This window comes from Malurus melanocephalus, unplaced genomic scaffold (assembly GCF_030028575.1).
Source record: "Malurus melanocephalus ecotype Western Australia unplaced genomic scaffold, MMel_1.1 scaffold_21, whole genome shotgun sequence".
Lineage (NCBI taxonomy): Eukaryota > Metazoa > Chordata > Aves > Passeriformes > Maluridae > Malurus > Malurus melanocephalus.
Window position 1 is genome coordinate 74961 of NW_026623253.1, and position 23342 is coordinate 98302.

Sequence of the window (23342 nt, forward strand, 5' to 3'; positions counted from 1 at the left end):
AAAAAATTAATAAAAGCAATCCCAATATCTAATTTAAACACTATATAATAATAAATTTTGTTTGAGGCTTTAACCTGGTCGAAAACTTGAAGAAAAGTGAAAGGGATTCAGTTTAAATTAAACGTATCTGTAGCAATGTGAATCTAAATCTTTGGGTTTTGCCATCCAATTTCTCATGAGAATATTATTCAAGATCATATGAACTGAATCACAATCATCCATTCCTCCAGTCTTCCCAGGTACACTATTGTCCTCTTTGGGAGTGAATCTTCTACTATAACTGATTGATGTGATATATAAAACACAGGTATTTTTCCATGTTAAAGTGAATTTCTTTACAGTTTTTTTGACTTTTTATTGCCACATTTCATTAGCGTCTAGATGCAACTACTCTAGAATATTAGTCCTCAATTTCTGCTAAATTGGATGTATTGCATCAAATATTTTAAATTAAGTAGGGTTTAGAAAACTATTCTAGTTTTTAGCGACCCCATTCTGGTATATAAATACTTACCCCTGCAACCTGATAAGCCAATTTACAAGTTATAGATTCTTTTCAAAATAATAAACATCTCATTAGAAGACTGGTTTTAATATTACCATCTCTTAAAATACATATTTGAAATGAATGCATTCTAGTCTTTGGCTGTGTTGAGTAATTTAACCTACACCTATCCCATGAAAACCTTGAGCAATGGTTTTCAGCAGCAAGTAGAGGAGGTACAAAGAGAATTTTCTGCTTTATATTTATAATTTATTTACATATTTATACTTTGTATGTATAAATATATAAGAAACACGTATTTATACATATAAATCTGACCTAATTAAATAGGTTGGTCTAGCTGCCACACAGTCTGCATTGATACCTGAAACGATACATGACTCATTATTCAGTTTTGGATGAGATGACATATCCAATTTCAATATTAAAATGCAAATACTACACTAACCTATTTTATCAATGTCTACTCCAATAAAATGACAAGGAGTACTTCAAGGAAATCTACTGTATCCTTCACTAGGTTAACCATACCAAACAGGATCATGGCTGAAAACAATGTTGCAGTAACTTTTCCGTTCAATTTTTGCATCAAAAGCAGAAGTTTTGTTGTTTTGGGTTTTTTTTTTAGTTAAAACCTTACTAAAGTAAAGAGATTTTTCTTTTAATAATTTCCTCAATCAGGAATAAGGAATGGTCAACATTTAACTTTTTGCTTAAGCAGAAATAATTAACTGTTTTAAATGACTTGTTTTTCATATTGCATTTTTGCAATATAAATATATACATTGAACACTCCCCAGATCAGTATTCTTGCAAAATCAAAGCTGGGTAAATAACACTGCATGCTTCTGAAATGCAGTTAAATGTACAAAATAATTTCACAGATTAAGACCCTGTTCAGTAAGAAACTGCAGTGAAAAACCTGATACTTTGATGGACTAATCCCTGACCCTGAAGAGAGTAGAGGTAAAAGGGAAAAACAGAACAAAGCTCTCCAAAACCCCAGAGACAAGAACRGTATTGCAGGATGCAAGAGCAATAAGAATGTCACTTTCATTAAAAATTGTTCACATCACAACATGATTTGAGTGCAGCTAACCTTCAAAGAAGAAGCAAATTTATATTTTTGTTTCAAATTCAAAGGGAATAGTCTTCCTGGTTCTCAAAGCAAGCAATGCAATTCCTCCATGTAAGCCTKACACCTTCCCATTCTGCTGATATCTTTCCTTCTTCCGCCCTCAAAACTGAATAAATTACTCTTTCGGCAGTATTTAGTCGGATTTTAGGCTACCATTTTTCAGCAGAACTTTTGTCTAAACTCCCATGATGGGTGACAATTCTCAAGGGCCTCGGTCCCTAGCCAACACTGTTCCTTGATCAGTAAAACATGATAAGGCAAAATATTTTACTTAGATTTGCTTCTCTGCATATAGTTTCATAGAAGCCTAGCTATAAAGCTTTAAAAAGAACCTCAGACAGCCTCAAGTTGCAGTGTGATGCAGTGTGACACAAATCATTGCCTTATGGGTATTAAAAAAACTGCATAACACTGACCATGCAACAGAAACACATCTTCATAGGCTACTGCAACACCAAGGAAAATATTATTTACTTAAGCCATGACACACATTTTTATGATCAGAATTTCATCATTGCCACAAAATTTTCTTTAAAAGAGCATATTGATGTAAAACATTGTACAGGGGAGGAGAAATTTTTTCAAAGAATACTTACTGAAGTCACCAGCAAGAAACACTGCTTCTGCTCCTGGTGCCCACTCTTTACAGTATATCCCACCATCTTCAAGTTGGTTAACTCCAAAGGTTTTGTAACTTTTCGTAAATTTATCGAGGCCTCCTTCACATTCCTCTATGTTCTTCAAGCGGTTATAAAACAGAGAATACCTTGCAATGAACACAAAGAACATATTTAGAAAGATTAGCAAGTGCCTTTCTTATATTAAGTGTACAAACAGTAAAAATTAAGTGAAAAACACTAACATGGTCCTAAGATCAACCTGAGATTCACTGCTCTCTATAGGTATAGGAAAAAAAAACATCAAATACAAACCATGCAATTTTTTCATGATTGTTACACAGTCCAAAGCTGCAATCTTCATGTTTGTCCAGTGCTTTCTCTACTTTATGGGAACATTTTGCACTTTCAGTCTGAAACTACAACTCCTGATCGGCAGTTGAGAAATCCCGGTATTACAACACAACAGGAGAACTTCACACTCTGAACAGCCTAGCACTTTTCTCTCCATCTTATTAATGTCAGACACAAGCCTCCTAGGGAGARCTGTATAGGCTTGCCACATCTCTCACAGCCAGTTTTAATAGACAGACAATCTCAGGCCATTGAAAAGTTTGCAGTGCAGCATGTCAGCATGGACAAACGCACCGGTCCTTGCAGAAAGGTGCTCATTAGGCAACCTCTCCACAGATCAGCAAGACTTTGCAGTCCCTGACACTGCAACAATTTGGAAAACATTACAGCTTCATAAAAGTACTTACTTGGACTCATACCCTACTTACACCAGTAGGAATCAAAATGCCCTAAAGCTTCAACATAAAACTTTGCTAGTAACAGCTTAGAAGGTTTTGACATATTTTGCTATGTTTTCCCCATGTATATTTCTGGAATTGAGGTAACTTAGGGGTACAATATAAAAAAAGAGAGCAAACTTTGGCTCCTAAATTATGTGTTATTTTGTACAGAAGCATAGCTAAATGTAGCAGCCGAGCATTTAATTGATGGTACCTGTACAGGTTTTTTCTCGTTTGTTTGTTTTAAACAGGACATTCTGGAGGTAAATTAGAAATGTGTTGTCTTTTCATAAATGGTAAAGAGACTTCTGAAGTGTATAGACACCAGTAAGAACCTCGGGAAAAAAAAAAAAAAAAAAAAAAAAAAAAAAAAAAAAAAAAAAAAAAAAAAAAAAAAAAAAAAAAAAAAAAAAAAAACCAAAACCTTGGCTGCCTTATTACACTTCCTGTATTTTGAAATAAGAAATAGAAATACTAAACCAGCACTGTGGAATAAAACCTTATTGGGTAAGGAAAAAGAAGCAGCAGTCTGTTTGCAGTGTCAGGACTTAGACAGAACCCTGTGTTTTATTGTAAAGTTTTGATTTTTTGGCCCTTAATCAGTTCAAAGTAGAAGATTAAAATAGTTATTACTAGTTAAAATAAATAGCATTACCTATATTAATTAAAATACTGTGACTATTTTTAAGGTTAATCTCCCAGAAAGCTTTTCTTATTTTATTAAGACTGATACTCATCCTTAAAGGGAGAAAGATTTGAAAATGCCTCCAGGATGCACTATTGCAAATACATTCATAACTATTTCTACCCATCCACCTGCATTAGTCCTTTAAAATTTGCTCATGGGCATAATCCTCAGAAGTGTATTACTAACTACAAAGGCTCTAATAATCAATTTCATTTATGTGCTTCAGGGAGAATATTTTATCAGATTTCCAACTATAAGTGTACTATATACWTAAACAAACTTAATAATAATACATACATTTTAACCAACTGCAATCACAAAGATTTATACAAAGCTTAAATACACAAACAGAGCAAGTCATAAACAGCCTCAGAAGTTCAACACATCTCATCTGGTAAATTCAAATTATAATTGAAGGGCTGTCCTCAGGAAAAAAAAAAAACCCACAAAAAAAAAAAACCACACCACCCAAACAACCAGTACAGATTTGAAATTTAAAATATATTGTGATACAAGAAGAACAGTTATACACACGTAGATATATATTTTGTGGGTGTACATACACATTTATGTATTTTGTGTGTGTACATACACATACACTTAATTGGTTAAGGAAAAAATATGTATAACAAGAAGTATTTTTGTAGTGKTAGCTGCAAATCCCTATTTCTCTGCCATACACAAGCTGTTTCAACATTGCCGCCTGTCACAGATTTTGTTTCCACCTTGTTTCCCTGTGGCTGAAGCAGGATCTGTTTTGCTATAGGTAGCTGCTGCAACTTCAGAGAAGATCTAACTGAAGCCATGAGCATGATACAGGTAAAATAGAAGAGGAAGATTTGAAATATGTTATCTAATCAAAATTATTATTTTCCTCCCCATTCTTGACACAAGTACATTTTCACAGCTTTTAGGATATTATTAGTTGGAYGTGGTATTTCCCACATTCAGCAAAAAGGGAAAGAAGTGGTAAACTTTGTTTTTTGAAAAAAGTGAATCACAAATCCTTGAAAGCTCCAGAAGGAAATGGCATCTTTATCATCAGAGAAGAACAGGAGGCCATAAAGAACTGAAATCTCAGTGCAGAAAAGAAAAAGGCTATGATACACTTCACATAACTTAGAGGTAGAACACATACCAGCCTCCCATTCCTCTTCCTGAACATTATCCCTCCTTAGGAATCAAACCATTCACTATTTCTAAAGAAAAAGGCATCTAACAAATTCAGGATTTAAGTATAGCATGGATGAAAATGGACTTTCAGAAAGCAATCTTTGGGAAAAATCACTGACAGTAATACACACATTGTAAACTCTTGATTCTTCTCATAAAAGCACTAAGAGAACACTCATTGCTTCAATTTTTGTTTTTCAGTAAATTCAGAGTTCAAGCAAAACATGACACAAAGAGACCATAGGATTTTATAAGTGAAATGATCATGAGTATTATTGCAAAAAAAGATTGTTCTTTGCTCACTTTGCCAAGGGTGGTGAGCAAGAGCACATGCTCAATCTTCTTTTTCTCTTTTTGGGGARGGGGCAAGAAAGGGAACAGATTAGAAGAATCATTGAGCAAGGTGGTGTAACATTCTTATAACAAGGGATTTTTATATAGGACTGATTTGGAACAAACAACAGGGAATCATGTACAGTGAGTAAGAATGCTCCTTCAATTTGTACAGAAACTGCCTGTAATAGRCCAATTCAGATATTATTGCTGCATCACTTACAGAAATAAAGATTTTTGCAAGAACTAGTGGTCTCTGTAATTGATTTAAAATTATAATCTAGAAAGGATTTTTTTATATAAACCACCCCTGAGATTATCCAGTAAGGAACTGTAGTTTGCTCAAAGTGCACAAAAAAAAACCCCAAACCACCAGCTCCTGAAATTGATCAGTTACTTGTGCTACAAACTATTCCAAAAACTCATCTCAGGAGATGAAATATACCTGGACACAGAACAACAGTACTTGTCATAGAAGGCCTTGTAAAACAGCAAAAAGGTATTGTAAAGCAGCAACTGCAGCCTGTTGTTCCTTTGAAGGAAAGGACTRAGTCCACGCTCATGTCCAGATTTGGGGAACTTTAAGGTTTTGCTTTCATAGATATTTTGTCTTTCATCACTACATCATTAAAACTTGTTAAACACTTTTTTTTTTTTAAATCTTCCAATGCAAAACAGCAGGATTACACACAGAAAATGGCAGAAAAATCTTTTCTTTGTTCAACCAATTCCAAATATTTATATGGTTCACTAATAGCATACAAGTCTTAAAACCAGAGGTAAAGATTTTGTGATCTCCTCTTCAGCACTGACAGTCATGTCATGTTCATTTATGCATATATATGCCTGTATGACATATGAAATGCATTTAGTGTGTCCTAAGTGAAAATCTCAAACTTCTGGATATGGGAACAGTCAACCTCAGCATCTAGAGCTTTAAGTCACAACAAAAGATTGACTTCTGCCTTCATATTTTTCAAGTTCTCAGATCCTAACGAAAGACTGCAAAAAGTCTCTTAAGATTTTTGAATTTCCCTGCATTAAAGTTGACACTGATGAGGATTACACAGTAAAAACTGTACCCAACTAGGACTTGAAAAGTACAGCCATTACATTTGGGATCAAAAAACCCAACAGAACATCATGTACAAGAGTCTGAAGTSACTGGGAGAAGATGCACGTGAAGTCCTTTACTGCATGTTCAGCAACAGAGAGCTGACAAGTGCAGGCAGCAGAAGTGGGCTGCTTCTGGTGTGTTCCTTGAGTTTTTTTGAAAAAGAAAGCTTTTGAAATCCCATATTCATTTATCTCACCCCTGTTAGTAGGTGAGATGTATCTTAAAACTGAAATACTTCAGACTTACTGGTAAGACTCCAGTCTTAGTGYTTCCCCAACAACACTTAACACCTAGATTGAAATAAAGTACTGCTCTGCTCTGAAATGCTTTAAACACCAACATTTTTTCCCCTCCGCATCATTATTTCACAGTAAAACACTGGTAATCRTAAGCATCATCTGAATCATAGTCACAACAGTATTTTCCTACTGTTACATTCATAATTTGTAACACAGCATTGCTTTAAATCCCATGCTTTATATGCGGCTTTGTTTAAAGCCTTACAATAGAAGTGTACGAATTGGCTGACTTTCCATAGAAGCAGGATTAAAACATCAAACGTGAATTAGTATAATGGCTATCCAGAAAACAAGTATCTTGCCAATAAAATAACCTTTCAAGTGAACATGTAAAGACGATTTACCATCAGTMCCCACTTCACGAATTGACATGACAGGTGAGCACTTATTCCTCACACTTCTACCACTGAAACACCCTCAAATATTGTCTTATGGATACCTATGCATCTTAAACTCAGACAGTAGAAGTAAAGAGTTCTCATTTTAATACAAAAACTATACAGCCTTATTAAAAAAAATAAACAAACAATAGAGTTATACTTATTTCATAACTTTGATATACAAACACCCTGGTTCTGCAGTCCCTATAATAACTGACTTAATTCAACTAMATTAAACTAAATTCAACCCAATAAAAAGTCTCAGGCATATGCTAAAGTTGGTACCCTCAATATGGAGCACAGGAGAAATAAAGTTGATTTTCTGCTTCCTCCTCAAAGTCAACTGCTTTAATGAAATAACACTTCTGGCAGCTATTGAAGAATCTGATGGCAAGCCAAAGCTCTGAGTTACCGCTCCACCTAAAGGTTTCACATCTTTATTCTTCCAAGCAGCCAGAGGTGCTAACTCCTTCCTGGCCACCTTGYAAAAGAACAAAGAGGCATTGTAGTATTTAAACTTTTAGATCTAACCAGATTAGCTTCAGTTTCATAGGCATCACAGAAATCTAAATTGAAACAAATATAACCAAAAAGGCCTTGGCAGCACAAAAGACACTCTAATTTAAAGAGGCTAGTGCTGAATTCCAAGATGGCTGCAAAACTTCGAGACATTTTTATGCCCATTTCATGCTTTTTTATAAAGCTGTTGTTATTGCAGTTTATAGAACAGTCAGTCAGCTCATTGTAAGACCTATGGCAACAACACTGAAATTAATAATTTTAGCCCCTCTTCTGCTTATGATGCTGATTTTAATAGCTATTCATCTTCTAGATTTTTGTCCACATCAGCTTTTWTGTCATAGTTTATTTCTACAGTACTGGCCCAGTATTAATGCTAATTTATTCAAAACATGAAAGCAAATGGGAGAGACTTTGATAATGGTATCTTAGTATCGGTATGGAAAGGCCAATTCTGCAGATACCAAAGGGAACAGGATATAAAAGAAAATRCCCAGTAAGATACACTCTGTAGCCAAATCCTCTGTTTTCCAGCAAATACAAACATTAAATTTAATGTCAGTTAAAAATAAAACCATAGTTTTATAGGCCTGTTCACAAATTACCTTTTTCTAATATTGTTGCAATGACTTTGAAGATGCAGTCACAAACATTGACACCAAAGCCAGTGCAGAGCCCCTGCTCAGATTGGTGAGGCCCTGATTCTCATCTTCCCCTTTATTCTGGAACCACTTATTCCCTCAAGCTCTCATCATTCAGATGGTTACAAAGTGATGGATTGACAGAAGACTGAAGCAGGAGAGATAAAGCTCTTGCCAAAGCAAATTTCTGCAGTCCAGAAAATCAAAGGCATCAGACCACACTGAACTAGAACAATGAAATAGAAGCAAATCCCTCCTTGCAATTTCCTTTGTCACCAGTGAAAATACACCAAAACAGAAGCCTGGGGTTTTACGTCATTTTTTCTCCACCCTATATTGCACTTTTCATTTGGCTATTCAAGTGTTAAGAGAGTAATCACAGTTACGGAAAATAGTAACTAAAGGCACAGTAAATCTCAGGTGGGTATGACTACTTCACAATAAGAGATTTACAGAATTTCAAACTTTTATCAGTTTTATAGTTGTAGCTAACTTGCACTTTCTGCACAGACAAGTCATTGCTGTCCCATTCAGATAATCTTTTTAAAACACATTTAAATAGATTAAGGAACATTAACAGCATGCAACTCATGCAGCCTTTGAAGTGTTAGAACAATTCTGAGAGAGGCTTGAGAAGCACAGGATAGCAATGGTTGATGATTATATAGATCCAGAAGATGACCATTTAATTTGCTTTTCTGCAGGTTAAAAGTGAAGTTGATCAGGATCATGATCTTAAAAAGTCTATCCGTAGCTGAATCGGAATTTCACAAATATTCTAATTGCCTCATGCCCAGAATTGTTCACTATAAAGTAGTTTGCCTCTCTCCAACCTCAGAGGCAATTTAATAGACACTTTTAGCTGAAAAAATCATTGGCCAACATGCAGATGCCTTAGTTAAGTCCCTTTCACTAGTCATAAAATCAACAGTTATCCAAATAAATTGAGAATATAGTCATTTCAACAAGGAACTTACACAGTTTAACCATTTCTATTGTAATTCATACCAGAAACATGTTTTTTTTTTTACCAACTACTAGAAGACCACCCAGCAGAGAACTCCTAAGAGTGAGCAAAAGAGGCAAAAACCTCAAAATTATTTTTTTCCAAATTTTATCTACTTGGCAGATAATAACTCCCAAAGCTCTTTGAATGTTCCATGATTTCAGAATGCTGAGCTAAAGCATTTGTGCATAGAACACTAATGTAGTTCACATCTCAAACTAAATGCAGCATCAAAAATTAAGAAATATTTGTTTGGGATAAATAATGCATCATCACTTGCTCTGATGAAAGCCATCAATTCAAGATGACTGATTCAGCATCACCTCTTTTCAAAGTAATTTAAAGTACAATGACACGCAAGTCAAGCCCTAACAAAAGTCTAGTACGTAGAAGCATGACAAAAATGAGCAGAAAAAGAGAAATTACAGATTTTCTTGACATCCTACCAATGTCTAGCAGACATGCAAAGACCTATAAACKAAGAGGTCTCATAAAAATATCATTCCACAGTATCTTAACAAGAAGATTATTTGTTGCTGCCAGCAGCATCTGCCCTGTTTTAACCACTAAGGGAAGTTAGCAGATTTAGCAGCATTTGACACCTGTACTGTTTTTGCCAGAGCAAACACACACAGTTCTCAGTTCAGAATTAAATGCAGGAGAGATCACAGGATGTATCAAATGCAAACTTAATGCAATCATTTAACAATTGCTCCACTCGTTTATCTAAAGCAATAACACTACTAAGAACAATCCCCCTCCCCACACATCTCCCTCTGGCCAGTATTTGGAGGCTCTCTTATAAACACTCCTGTTCATCTCTCACTCATTTCAGTTTATTAGAAACACACGGATGCACCTCACAGGGTACATGTAACAAATTACTAGTGTTCAGAAGGACCAAGAGGCATTTTYGTTCCATCAGAAGCCCCACAAACTACTTAGAGACATCAATTCCAGGTGAGAAGAAGAAGGAAATGTGTATGTATTAACACTTGCTACAAGAAAGACAGTTACTTTAGCCCTCTAATGGAATAAAAGGTAYCAAAAAACCCGAACAAGGAAAAACAAAAAAAATAAACAAAAAAACAACTGCAAACAACCTCCCAAATCTTACAACACTAAGTTGTGTTAAATCCTCCTGGAATGGCACAGCTACCTATACTCTGTATCTGCCAAAGCACTAAAGGCAGCTTCCTTATCATGAGGAAAGAGTCTAAAAAAGATAGAAATTACAAAATAATGATAGTTCTCTACATTTTTTCTCTGTATGTAAGGAGATGAGTTTGCCGGCAGCACACTTCATTTATTTAGGAATAAAATGTCTTCATTTAATAGTCATTGTCTCACTATCCCTCTGCTAAGTAGTCTTCATTATRCATGAATTGTACACTAAAGCCCCTCTTTTAGCTATAGTAATTTGCTTCATTGTTGTGATGATGTCTGAAACAAGTTGATGGAGTTTCAGGAATTAATATAACCACAGAGAAACCCCATCACATCTGAGCAGAAAGCTGCAGAAACACRGCGACAGATTTTCTCGGAATCAGTAGACTAAGACTGTGTTAGCTCATGTTTCATATTACACAAGAGAAAATAAACTGAAAGGTCAGTTGAACAGTTACAGCATTGCCCTTTTCCAAGGTAATCAGCAGAGCATGTAGCAGAGACGTGAACACAAGCGTGACTGGAAAGACAGGAGCTGATAAAGAGGTTCTTGCTGCCAAAAGTAGTGGGACAAGACACTGCTCGCTCTCAGTGACTGCCGAGGAGTGGGGCACACTGCACACCTGACTTCACTAACACTGATTTATTGCTTTAATTTGAACTTGTGTTCTTGTTAAACATTCAGATTTCCATATTGCCAAAAGACACTTAGAAAATGTGCCTTACTGAGCATAATACTGAGCATTAATCACATTCATGGGCAACCTACAGGAACAATATAATTATTAATTTGTTTGCAATAGGGACACAACAGTCAAAAATTCATCTAGTTTGCTAATGCATTTTTATTTTAAGTTCACAATTTTTTTTTCCCCAGTACTATTTAACGAGAAACCATAGATTAGATTTTCTCCCCATGCTCAAAGCAGCTTATTGTTCCTTTTCTAAGTACGTATTTATTAGTGGAACATTCCAAAACTGTTTCTACTCATCAACATATGCTTAAAAGCACCTTAATCTGAAAGGAATTTAGATGTTTTATTTACCAGTATTCATTTTCATGAAGCTGCAGACAACAATTTATCAATTTCCATTTGATTACACTGCCAGCTATTGCTGACAGACCATGTTTGGGTTAATAAAAATCAAGGTCTAGCTTGGGGGAAAGAGTCAGTGATTCCTACAGCACTAATACAGAGTTGGAATCAGAATACAAAGTAGCTGTACAAGATGCTTCAGGAGAAAAAACACAGAATATTTTAAAAATTAACTTGTAATTYCCCTCTTGGTCTCAAGTGTTATTAATTCTTACAGGACTTCAGTAACCTGGAAGCACCAGCYGGTACCATTTCTAGAACATTACTTGTGTTGTGAGAACCACCTYGTACAGGTTGTAAAAGCCCTGCACAGTGACAAAATAATACAGACTTAAATAACTCTTTATTTTAAAGCTGGTTTGTTTATTGTGAGTTTTTATTTTTATTAGCTTTCCACAGCAGCAAACATAAGCAGATGTGGGTTTCTTTTCAAACTTGGATTGAAACTTGGAGTGGTCTGATGCATCAGTTTGACTTCCAAATTCTTAGAATAGCTGCGAGTAACATTAACTCCAATAAATGAAGCTCAACACAAGGCTAAGGACTTATCTTTCTAAATAAATTCACCAAAAATTGAAACTGAAAGGTTTATTTGTCTACYAAACAGAAGAAAGCTTTTAAATCAGAAGTCAGAACTTCCAATTTATTTGAAATAAAACACCAGATATTCCTCCCTAACTTTACCACCCAYCCCACTTTGGCAGAAATGTGATGGAGTAAGAATTATTAGTTGAATTCCCTAACAGAAAACCGCCCAACAGCTCTATGACTTTATTGATCATTTCTACAAGTCTTATTTCACCTTCTTTTAAAATTTATTCCAGAAATTAAAAATAAAGTCATGATATRATAGATCATATCAACAGCTTGCAAATTCAAACTATTGTATAGGTTTATACTGTTTGAAAGATATGTTAGAAACTTAAATAAAAATTCTCATCCTTTATTATTATCCTTCTCCCCTCACTATAGGGTTGTTTCTCTGTCAAACTTGAAACAGATTTAAATGGACAGACATCTTAAGAGACTGTCAAAAAGATGGTTTGAGGAAAGGAACCTATAGTAACACCTGGCTTCTTAACTACTTCTCCAACCTTTCTCCMTTTAACAACTTTCCTCTCCAGAAAYKTACAGTATTCCACCTAAATAAATAACCCCTTATATCCTATTAGYTTCAGAATGTGCAAGTACTCATGCACTATYTAAAAGACATTATTTGTTTTCTTTTTATCATGCACAAACAAATTCCCAATCCCTCTGTCACGCACACAAAGATACTCCCAGTGTAGCTTCTTTCCTGGCTTTTAAGTGTTTGTCATAATCCCCTTTTCATTTACCTCTGTATTTTATTCGGACAAACAAAACTTCACAGTACTCTGGGAAGAAAAGCCTGTGTGAGATTTTTACACAGAATCACAGCTAGAAAAACAAGTATTAAACATGGACTGAGAAGGAAGGACTATTGCTTTTATTACTGRCCACTATGCCAGTTTTGATCAGTCATCGCTGGTTTGATCAGGCAGTGTTGTCTCTGCAGGCTCAGGAGCTGTGCGGGGCTGTTCACACAGACCACACATTCAACTCCCYGCTCTGCTTGTTGGATTCCCTGTGATGCCTGGGAACAGCAGCCTTTTTAGAAGACAATTTGAAGGRAGAAAAAGTTACCTCCAGTGACTGGAAAAGAAAGTAAGATCTGGAGGGATCTGGGCTGGGGGAAGAGACACCATTGTSACACCAGCTTCAGTCAGCCTAGCAGAAGCACCACCGTGGCTTCACAGCACAAACTTGTCTAAATTTAACTCTTAACTGTTTTCACTGCACACAGGACCAACAAGGGAAGCCAAGCACTGTCAAACATTTATACAGCCCACCATGCCAAGGCTTTATAATTCAGTGTCAATGTACTACAAGTATAATTAGAACTGGTGCACTTAAGAAATGCTTGTAACTMGTCCCAGGCAATCCAATCTATTCCCACAGAAGACAAGCAATCAAAAAGCAAGTATTGCTATTAAGGGTTTCTGTGAATAGTTTACACAACAGTTTATGTCATTCATGGCCAAGCATTTTCAAGGTGCAGACTTCAGTTAGAATGAATACCAAGATAAGAAATACCAGTCATTAACAAGTTGGTATTATCATCTAAAAAAAGCTAAGTATAAACATCAAATTCTCCAAGTTGTTATACCAAATATGCAATGCTTTATAGAAAACAGAAGACTTCTGATTTTATATAGTCTAGCTATTCTTCTGAAACATTAAGTACTGTATCTCTGACATAACCTCGAACCTGACTAAAATAGAATGATTTGCTGTATAATACAGATTTGCTAAGCACATAACTGCAGAAAAAAAACCACTGCCCAGCAGTTGCTGGATTCCTCCCACGTAGCCACTTCCACATGATTTAATCTCCTAAATACATATGCCATAACTTCCAAGACACCCCCCTTCTGATGGGATTGTAGCTGTATTTGATGTTAGGGACAGCCCAATAATCTTAGGAATCATTACTCTGCAGCCTCCAAGCATGAGAGTCTTGTCGATAATGTGACTTGTCTGTCACAACATTAGAAATCTTATGATTCAAGTTTTGAATTGATGTGACTAAAGAAAATTGCAAACAAAAGATGGGGGAGAGTATTAACTAAYACTTCATTACTATGCAAGACTCAAATGCCTTAATAACTCAAGGCACAGCAAGACTTTGAAGTTTACATCAGAATTTTAAGTAACTGAAATGATGAAGTAACTTGGAGCACACAGAAAACCACTTACAACAACTCAGGGACAACAGCTCAGGGCGTGAGGGAGAAGGAGAGCAAAACTACAAACTTGGAAAGCCTGGTATTGCCAGGGTTAGTCATCCTGATACCCTGCATGCACGTGTAACCTGTCTTACTATGAAGTACTGCAGGAAAAACTTCAGAGAACATGCAGTAAACACTTGTATTTCTTGACTCCTAATATTAGACAAGATGAACATACTATTTACAGGGTAGATAACATTTTTTTTGCAATTTCAGATGTATCTTGTCTGCTCAAGACTACATGCACCTTCTAAAACAACTACTAAAGTTACAGACATCTTTCATRGCAAATTTTAATCTAAGTTTCATTTATACAAAACTTCTTTGTAGAAAATTAGTATTACTAAGCATTCCAGGTGGATAAGCTTGAACAGCAAATAGGCTGAGCAAGATAATAATGGATTATATGTTGGATAGAATTTCCCTTTTTAGTAATTTTCCACTCATTATGACATTCCTAGGACTACTTATTATGGTTTTTTCCTCTTTATAGAGGAACTTTAACAATTTGCACTGGCTGATTTGCTTGAAAAGCTGTATTTTAAAGTACCTGTCTATCTTTGAAGTATAAAAAACAATGCACTATAATCTTGATTGAAAAATACAAGTATGTATACGATTATCTGAAAATCTGATTGTTTACATCCCCTCTCCCACTGAAACTCATACAACAGAATGAAAAAGTAATATTTCTTTTACTGGAACTAAGCCTAGAAAATACTACCAGCTCCAATTCCCAGCCTGGAGAGCTGCCAAAGAAAAGCCTACAAACTGAAGACAAGCAGGACAACAGGTAAGTCCCAAAACTTCAGTCAGCACAGCCTCCTTATATGAGGTCAACTTCATGTGCACCAGCACAAGGCAAAATGAGYCAGAACTCCAAGAATTCACAGATTTTTTTGAGGAAATTAACCTCTTTATTTGTCAGCTACATATGAAGAATAAAGCTGGTAATAATACTAATACTTCCAAATGCATCAAGGACTAAAAACAGTATTGTTAGCTATACAAAGAATTTATGTGTTTAATTTTTCATCAATTGTATTCTTCACAGTTCTTTACTTTTATTATTCCATAAATAAATCAATAGCCTGTAAACTCTATATAACCCTCCCAAAACCATAGTTAAACTTTTCCTTCCRTTCTTGGAGAACTTGAATGCACATTCAGCTTCTACAAAACTACACATACATTACCATCTATAAGAGTAAGTTCCTATTCTTTCCCTCCTAACCTGTGCAACTCATTCACTGCCAGTTAGAAGCTTTTTTAAATTGTCATCTGAATTGGTACAAGATGAAAGAYTGGAGAGTAAAACATACACAAAAATTGGGGTGCCAACTAGAGAGAAGAAAATAAATATTCTCTTAGGACCAAGGCCCCCGAGARGGTGCAGAATCTCTATTCCTGTGGGTTTGACATGCAAGGAAACAAAATACTGAACAATCCAGTCCCAATTCAACATAGTCCTGAGCAGGAGGCTGACACACAAACAGAATTGAGAGGTCCCCTTTAACCAGAATTGTTCTGTGAACATTTAGTACTTCACATCCACTATGGCTAGACAGTTCTGCTTTATTTTTTTTTTTTTTAATCACCAAAAGAACGTAAGATATATAAAACCAACGATGGAGATCAAGACGCAAATACTACAGGCACTGCAAATGCCAGATCATTCTAATATATCTTGGATTACTGGTAATCATATACACCTCCCCTAAGTTTGCATTAATTTTCTTTGTTTGTGTATCTATGCACACAAATACAGGAATTCCACAAGGCTAAAACACACRAAACCACGGACAAAACAGCCCAGCCCAGTACCTTGAAAGTAGCTTAGCATCTGTTTTCCTTTGCAAAGGACAAAACATAGCTCTACATCAGGAGGTAGTCAGGCAGTTTGATTCACTGCAGYGTGATGGCTAGAATTAGTTTAATGCTGCACAGTACATAGCCTCTTACACAGCAAGGAGCTGTCAACATGCATCTCCCTTATTTGTACATCTGAAAGAAGACTGAATTCTTACAGAAAAATTAATAATTATTCTCTCTTTTTGAGCTGAGCATTTAGGTCCTTTAAGAATATACACACTAAATGAACTCAATTCTTTTAAATGTTAAGCCACAGAGCACCAGTGGGTAAGTGCGTGACAGACTTTACAGMCACCTTTATTGAATGGCTGAAGAAAGCAAATTTTCTATTTGCCAAAAAACTTCTTAAGAGAAGCTTCCTAAGKTCACCAATTATTCTAATCAAGCATAAATTTTCAAGTTATTATTAAYGTAAAATCCACAAAAACAAGATTCTTGAAGGTATAATCAGTACATGTAAGGAACAACATGAACAAAAACGTATCTGAACAATATTAAGGAGTCCAAACCAGTAATTCATCCCTCTTTCTACTAAGAGTTACTAGAACTCCATTGCACTTTGATATAWCACTTGACTTTAGGGGAGGTTCACACCTATTTTTCAACACATTTAAATTTGCACACATGACAAATTCTGTTCTGTTAGACCCTTTAACAGCACACAGGACCTGCTCAGCTTCCCCACCAGCTGTCCCATTTAGCTCCTCAGACTCCCAGCACTTCCCAGGTCTCAGACAAGCAAAAAGCAGGGTACCACAGCCAGGACCTGATCTGTTCTTCGCCCACAGCTTTCTCTTTTAGCAAGACCTTCCTCATCCCCTTCACCTCAGTTTGGAGCAAAGGCAGGCATTGAACTCCCCAAGTAACAGCGCAATTTTCTCCATAGAGATCTCAAAACAAGTATGAAATGTCCATGATACAATTTTACGAATATGGCATTTCAAATAGCTCACACATAGCCAAGACACACAGGAGAAAAAAAAAAAAAAAAAGAAAAAAGCCCTATGAAAACAAAACAAAACCCATTCTGTTAAAAGTTTAAGGTAGAATGAAGGGAAAAACTCATTATTTACATATTAAATTACTGGGCGAAACAGGTAAGTGCTTTCAAAATATGTATTTTGGCAGAGACAGAGGTCAACCAACATGAATGWCAATGAACATTACATGGTGACCTTTTACCAAAACAAACAGAATGTAAAGCCTAAACTTAAAAACTAAATCTTGTCCCATTGCTGGTCTAGACCAAATTTTAGTGTCAGGCACCGTCCATTTTTCCTTTTAAGAATAATTTCCAAGCAGCAACTAGCTGCCAAAAATTTTTTTGCGGGGACTTTTATTTGTTGGCTTTTTTTGTTGTTGGTTAGCTGGTGTTTGGGTTTTGGTTTAGTTTTGAGGGGAGGGTGGTGTGAAAGCAGGGGCTATGAGGGTGAATGTAACAGAAACTATCTCAGCCTACTTAATTATTGATTTCYTATTTTGTTTGTTCTCTCAGAAACAAAAATAAGCCTAAAATCAAGTTTAACTTGAATCCAAGACAGGTATTCAAAGATCGTTCAGTGAACTTCAAAGTTTGCTGACAGCTAGAAAATCCTCACTCCTTGTACAGCTCACAGAGAAATTCAGAGAGCAAAAAACCCAAACAAAACAACAAAATGCCACTCCCAAAAAGCCACAAAAAACACAGATACACAAACAGTGGCCCCCTCATCAAATCCATGAATAATCCACCTTGAACAGAGTTGAATASCAAAAAATATCCTTTCATTAACAACTATGAAGACTGAAGAACAAATGCTGCCACGATTTTACTTCACACTTGTAACCTTCTTTATTTTTGAGCTGTGTGATTCCATGCCACCAACTCCTTACAAACTGACAAATGTCCTCTACTCTCTCAGCCCTGAACTCACCCATGAGTGTTCACGAGTTTTTGTGAAGAGTTTCAGCAGTWTGCAGCATATTCCAATTGAATATTTCAGTGTTATTAAAATATAAGTTATARCAATGACACAGAATAAGGCAGATTTTGTTCCACATGTACTTTTATTATGAAAGTTACAACACAGATAYACCATAGACATTACAGGAACAATTAAAAAAAAAATGTTCTCGATTATTACCAAGTACTTAGGTATTTGATTATCCAATTTTCACTTTCTTTTGTAATCAATGCTCTGGAGTGAATTCTCCCCCTACCTTGCAAAGTAACCCAACTGYCTGTATTTTTCAAAAAGATTTATATTATCAGCCACAGAATCCCGAACTTCTCAAAGACTCTGAAGTGCTGGCTTGCCCACCCAAATGCTCCAGATTGCTCCCTGTGTAAAAAAAAAACCACAATAAATGCTTACAAGGAAATGCAGGCAAAAGCATGTATGAGGCAATTAATGTAAAGAGCAAACAGAAGATATGATGCCGATATTTGTTAAKATCTCAAAACACACAAAGTCTGTGTATTTTATTCTCATAATAGTTAAATTCAAGATACCTTTGCAATAATCACGAGGGCCATGCATTGTCAGAAACGTATCATGACATGATTTTTGTTTGGCTGGGTTTCAGTAGGGTACAAATATTTCCCATAATATACAGCATTCCCTGGAGTACTGACACAATCGTATCCAATACAAATTGCATCATGAATAATGCAGAAGCTATTCTTTTAAGATTTGACAGTTACCTATATTTCCAAAAATTTAACAAAAAGCACTTAGTTGATTCTAGCTACTAGTAAAAATTTCTTAGTGATATCTGGTCAGGATATCAGAACACAGTATTAGTGAAGAGTCATACTGAATTATTGCATTATTTTACCTGAAGGTTGATAGCCATCTTGCTTAGGCAGACACATGATACAATGATGTAATTATTAAGCTCCCTGCATTTGGCCATCTCCCTTGTCAGCTCTCACAGCAGAGCACAAAGGAACRAGCAGGCAATAATCCACCACAAAAGTTATTGAGATTTCATGTGATGTGCAATTGCCATGTCACTGCAATAACCATCATGAAAARCAACATTACAGGTTGCAGTTACAACCAGTTTGCTCCTGTCATCCTACAACCCCATTATTAAAAAATCCTACCCAAACAACTCCCATACACCACACACTTCCCCTCCATAGATGGAAAAGGGAACACAGGAAGGTCTGGACACTTTCTGAAACTGATGTAATCCAAGGTTTCATCACAATCTTTAGACCTGGTCTGCAAATCTGCATTCCCTATTWCCTTTTCTTTCTGCTCCCAAGTTTGCCTTGGTTCTCACAATGCCCATGCCTTCTCATTTTATTTTTGTTGAGGCWATGAAGCTTTTTAAAAGTTGCAAAAAAGTTATTAGATAAGACAGGAATTAAAGTTTATATTACAGTAGCCACTGTGGGTGTACATGTGAGCATATGAAATTCCACTGGATTCACCCAATTCCAAATCTGCTTTGGGTGTACTATGAATCGCAGAAGCAGCAAAGTATATAAGAATCTTATGGTAGTATGTGCAACAGTATCCTAATATTTTATCCTCACCTTGTTTGCTGGGGATATACATATTTRAATATTATTTAATAAATAGCTCTGTCACTCCATTAAGCTCATACATGTAAATAGTATTTGGCAAGACCTATCACTGTAAAACTTCCCCACTTTATTCCACATCACAAAGGGACCTTTCCTYAGTCCATCTGTCCAGGCCACCATTTTCCCTTTGCTTCAATTTCCACATGGTTTCTTTCACAAGTTACAAGTGGATCAGCGGATGAAAGAATATCAATAGAAATAGCAGGAAACAAGAAAATCTTAAGCCAAAGCTTTTAGCCTAACAAATGATGCATTCACKGCCACAGCATATGCACAACAGCACTGCCATCTCTACTGTTTTCTAGATGCCTCTTTACACCTTACAGGTTATTAGACTTTTGCCAGGTGAAAGCTCATACCCCATTGAATTTTGAGGTTTCYACAATGCCTCTTCTCTTCTGAAGGGGAAAGCAAACCACAGCAGGAACTCCATCTTGATGAAGCACAGCAAGACCCCGAGAACTCTTAACTGGCACTTTTCAATTCCTTCCTATATTCTCCAACAGAGCTGTTCATGCAACCTCAGTCATGGTCAGCCTATTCTGCACAAAGCTTTAGAAAGCCAGAAAAGTAATTTACAAGCTGCAGGGGATGGAGTACTTTCTTTGCACTGACATTTGAGAACCAAAAGCTTCAGCAAAATAGATTTGAAAAGCTAATCCACTACAGATAGATACTTTTAAAAGGGGGGGGGGGGACGACGACAACCTTCTAGCTTGAAATAAAAATACCCATACATCTGAAAAATTTTATGGAAATACACCATTGTGAAGAATGGGAGACATTACAAAGCCAGCCACAAAAATACTGTTGATTTCTACTTTTCTGTTATAGTTTCCTTGCGATAAGAATTGTAGTTCTTGGAGAAATAAATAAATAAATAAATAAATAAATAAAAAAAACAACAACAACAAAAGTACATCATTATTCTTCTACTCATCACTTACACTTTTGCATGATCAGAAACAAAACTAGGGTTTGGAGCCATCATATCAAAATTATGTTTCTCTGTGTCAGGAAGAAGCAAGTGTCAACTTCCAACCACTCCAAACACATGGTAAACAAGCTGATTTAGGAATTTTAAGGTTTTATGCCAGTTTCTCAATACAGATCTGTGTTACCTTGCTCTAACTAGCAGCTTTCTCTGCAAATACCATGAGCTACCAAAAAAATAACCTCACAAACACCAAAACACAGATCTGTATTGAGCCATTTCTGGCTTTTATTCTCCCACTTCTTGTCAACAAGCCATCATCACTATGGCAATTTATGGAAAACCAGAGGATAAAACATGTAACTCAACAATACCTATGCATTGTCTGCATTAAACAACATTGTAACAGACATGACTATAAACACCATGTTGTCTGACACCTATCATGGAATAATATTCACAGAATGAATGCCAGAAAAGGTTCCAGAGGATAAAACCCTTTTGACAAATCACTGGATTTCTTACAGTTCCTGGCAGGCAATTCAMACAGCCTAGGAAAGAGAGCCAAGATAAACTTAGAAAACAGAATAAATTAACAACACAAAAAAGAATCTGGACACATCTTAGCATATCTTTTCTTTTGAACAAGCAAGGACTAAACAGACAAACTTTTGTTTGGAAAAAATGTTAAAAAATARATACAAAACCCGCCACAGTTTACCACCATCTCATTGCTTTCCTTCACACAGACTAAACATGGCTTGTATTAGACAAATGTCATGAAGCATTTAATAAAAACCTATCTGTGGAGAAATCCCAGTGGCATTTTAACAGTTATTTAAACAAGCAATTACATACAGAGGCTCCTGACAAGAGTCAACAATACCCAGGGCAACCTTTGAAACTGATAACCCWCAGCAATCAGTAGAGCCAAATCCTGAAGTTCAATGTTTCCTCTTGGTAAAGTCCAYGAGTTGCGCAAGTGTGGTGTCAGAYCTCGTACTTCAGTCAGCCCAGCACCATCTAAAGGAATTATGCAAGTGTACCTAGGAGCTRTCTGTAACATTTCCAGATGTGAAAATTATGGTCCTAAAATCAGCTTTACATTAGAAATGCTCGTTAATGTATCGGCAAACACCACTGGTGAGCTCTTGTCATCGCTGCCAAAGCCCATAGTGGATATGCCATTAGATGTGCACGTTTTGTAATAGGTTTGGACTGGGCACCAGCAACAACTTGTATTATAAAAAGCATGTTCTTACACCTATAAACTGTGTTCACTCTACAATCACTTCATCAATATTTTGTGTTATATTGGTAATGTCTCTTTATGGACATTTTCTACTTTCTGTAGACCTTCTATTTAAGTAACACCCTCTTTTGGTTTCCCTGTCAAGGAACGTAATTGTTATCCAATCTCACTAAGTTACAATCCAGAACTCACTAAGCATTTTTGAGGAAACACTGTTAAAATTGAACAACAGTAGCTGACAGGTAATAGGTTTGCAACAAACCACACTGATCTCCCCTACATAAAAGGGCAAACAAGAAGTGCGGTGAGGTACCTGGAGAAGAATCAGATCTTGACAGACTTGCCGTTTACTGGTTTTGTAGGGCTTGGGAGATATTTCTGTTAGGAGTCTTTATGGTCAAAGTGGTCTACAATGATACTTAATGGACATAGTTGCCACTTACAGCAACCTCCATTTCAAGTTGGAAATCACTCAAGTAAACCCCTATTGTTGCTGAAAGCTCAATCTGATGTCTATTTTGATGGCAATGTGTTATTTATGCTATTAGGGAAGGTCATGCCTTCTTATTCTGCAACTCAAAGGCYCCATCTCAGATGAAGTATTTGCTTCTGCTATAGAAGAAAGTCTGTTTATGTCAGTTTGTACTGCTTACTGCTAAGCAAAAAGCCAAGTCGCTTGGCCAAAATACAGAATGGCTGATAGTCACACTCAAAGACATCGTTCGTTACCTTGCAATACTCAGTCCATAACTTCATGGTCCAGAAGAGATCCTATTCACAATGCAAAGACACTTTAAYCCAGTCATTGTTACTGTGCAGTATCAACATTCCTGCTTTACTGGCTGTCCTAAAATAGTTGACATCCAAGCCCTATTTAGGTTCAAATTTAATAAAATTTCAAGTAAAAATAATTGTCAGTTYTATTTAGCCACCTAATCTTTTTTAGTAGAGCTTTTCCTACCCTTCCTGAATTCACAAGCTGTAGCTGAAATACACATATCTACAAACACAAACTGTGTATTGATTTTACTCATTTGGAACCCACAGACACTTTGCACCAATTAAAGGTGTTAAGGACTAGGTTAACTTCTGTACTAAGAACCCTTTGGCATCCTATTACCAGTTCATGGAAAAAGCAGGAGATTGCTTTCCTCAGAAGAAAAAAGMATATTTTTGAACAACCAGATTTAAAGATTGAGTCTTTCATTGTCATTCAAGAACTTTATCAGCATCAAGAAACTTATATTTTTATTAACCAGTTAAAAAACTTCAGAGAAACTGTTTAAGTTTAAGCAATAGTTGCATGAAATCTGTTGAAACACACTGTATTGGGAGCCTTGCAGAAGAGGTGCTGTTCTGTTTGGAGCATCTTCAGGCTTGATGGTGACATTATGATTGAAGGCCTCCTTTCCAAAAAGAGAAA

At 36.1% G+C, this 23342-nt stretch overlaps 1 protein-coding gene across 2 annotated transcripts in view; it reads right to left on the reverse strand.

Annotated features, from left to right (window-relative positions):
* GBE1 (1,4-alpha-glucan branching enzyme 1) overlaps window positions 1–23342 on the reverse strand; it is a 95386-nt gene that overhangs the window by 60522 nt on the left and 11522 nt on the right. The window contains exons 1-2 of one of the 2 annotated variants that reach the window (XM_057389924.1): window positions 2506–2527; window positions 2240–2409 (exon numbers count right to left, since the gene is read on the reverse strand). In XM_057389924.1, coding sequence (XP_057245907.1) covers window positions 2240–2409; window positions 2506–2507 — 172 coding nt within the window. In that variant the 5' untranslated portion in view covers window positions 2508–2527. Of the gene's footprint in view, window positions 1–2239; window positions 2410–2505; window positions 2528–23342 lie in introns of those variants that run through there. The other variant, XM_057389923.1, reaches the window with a different exon arrangement.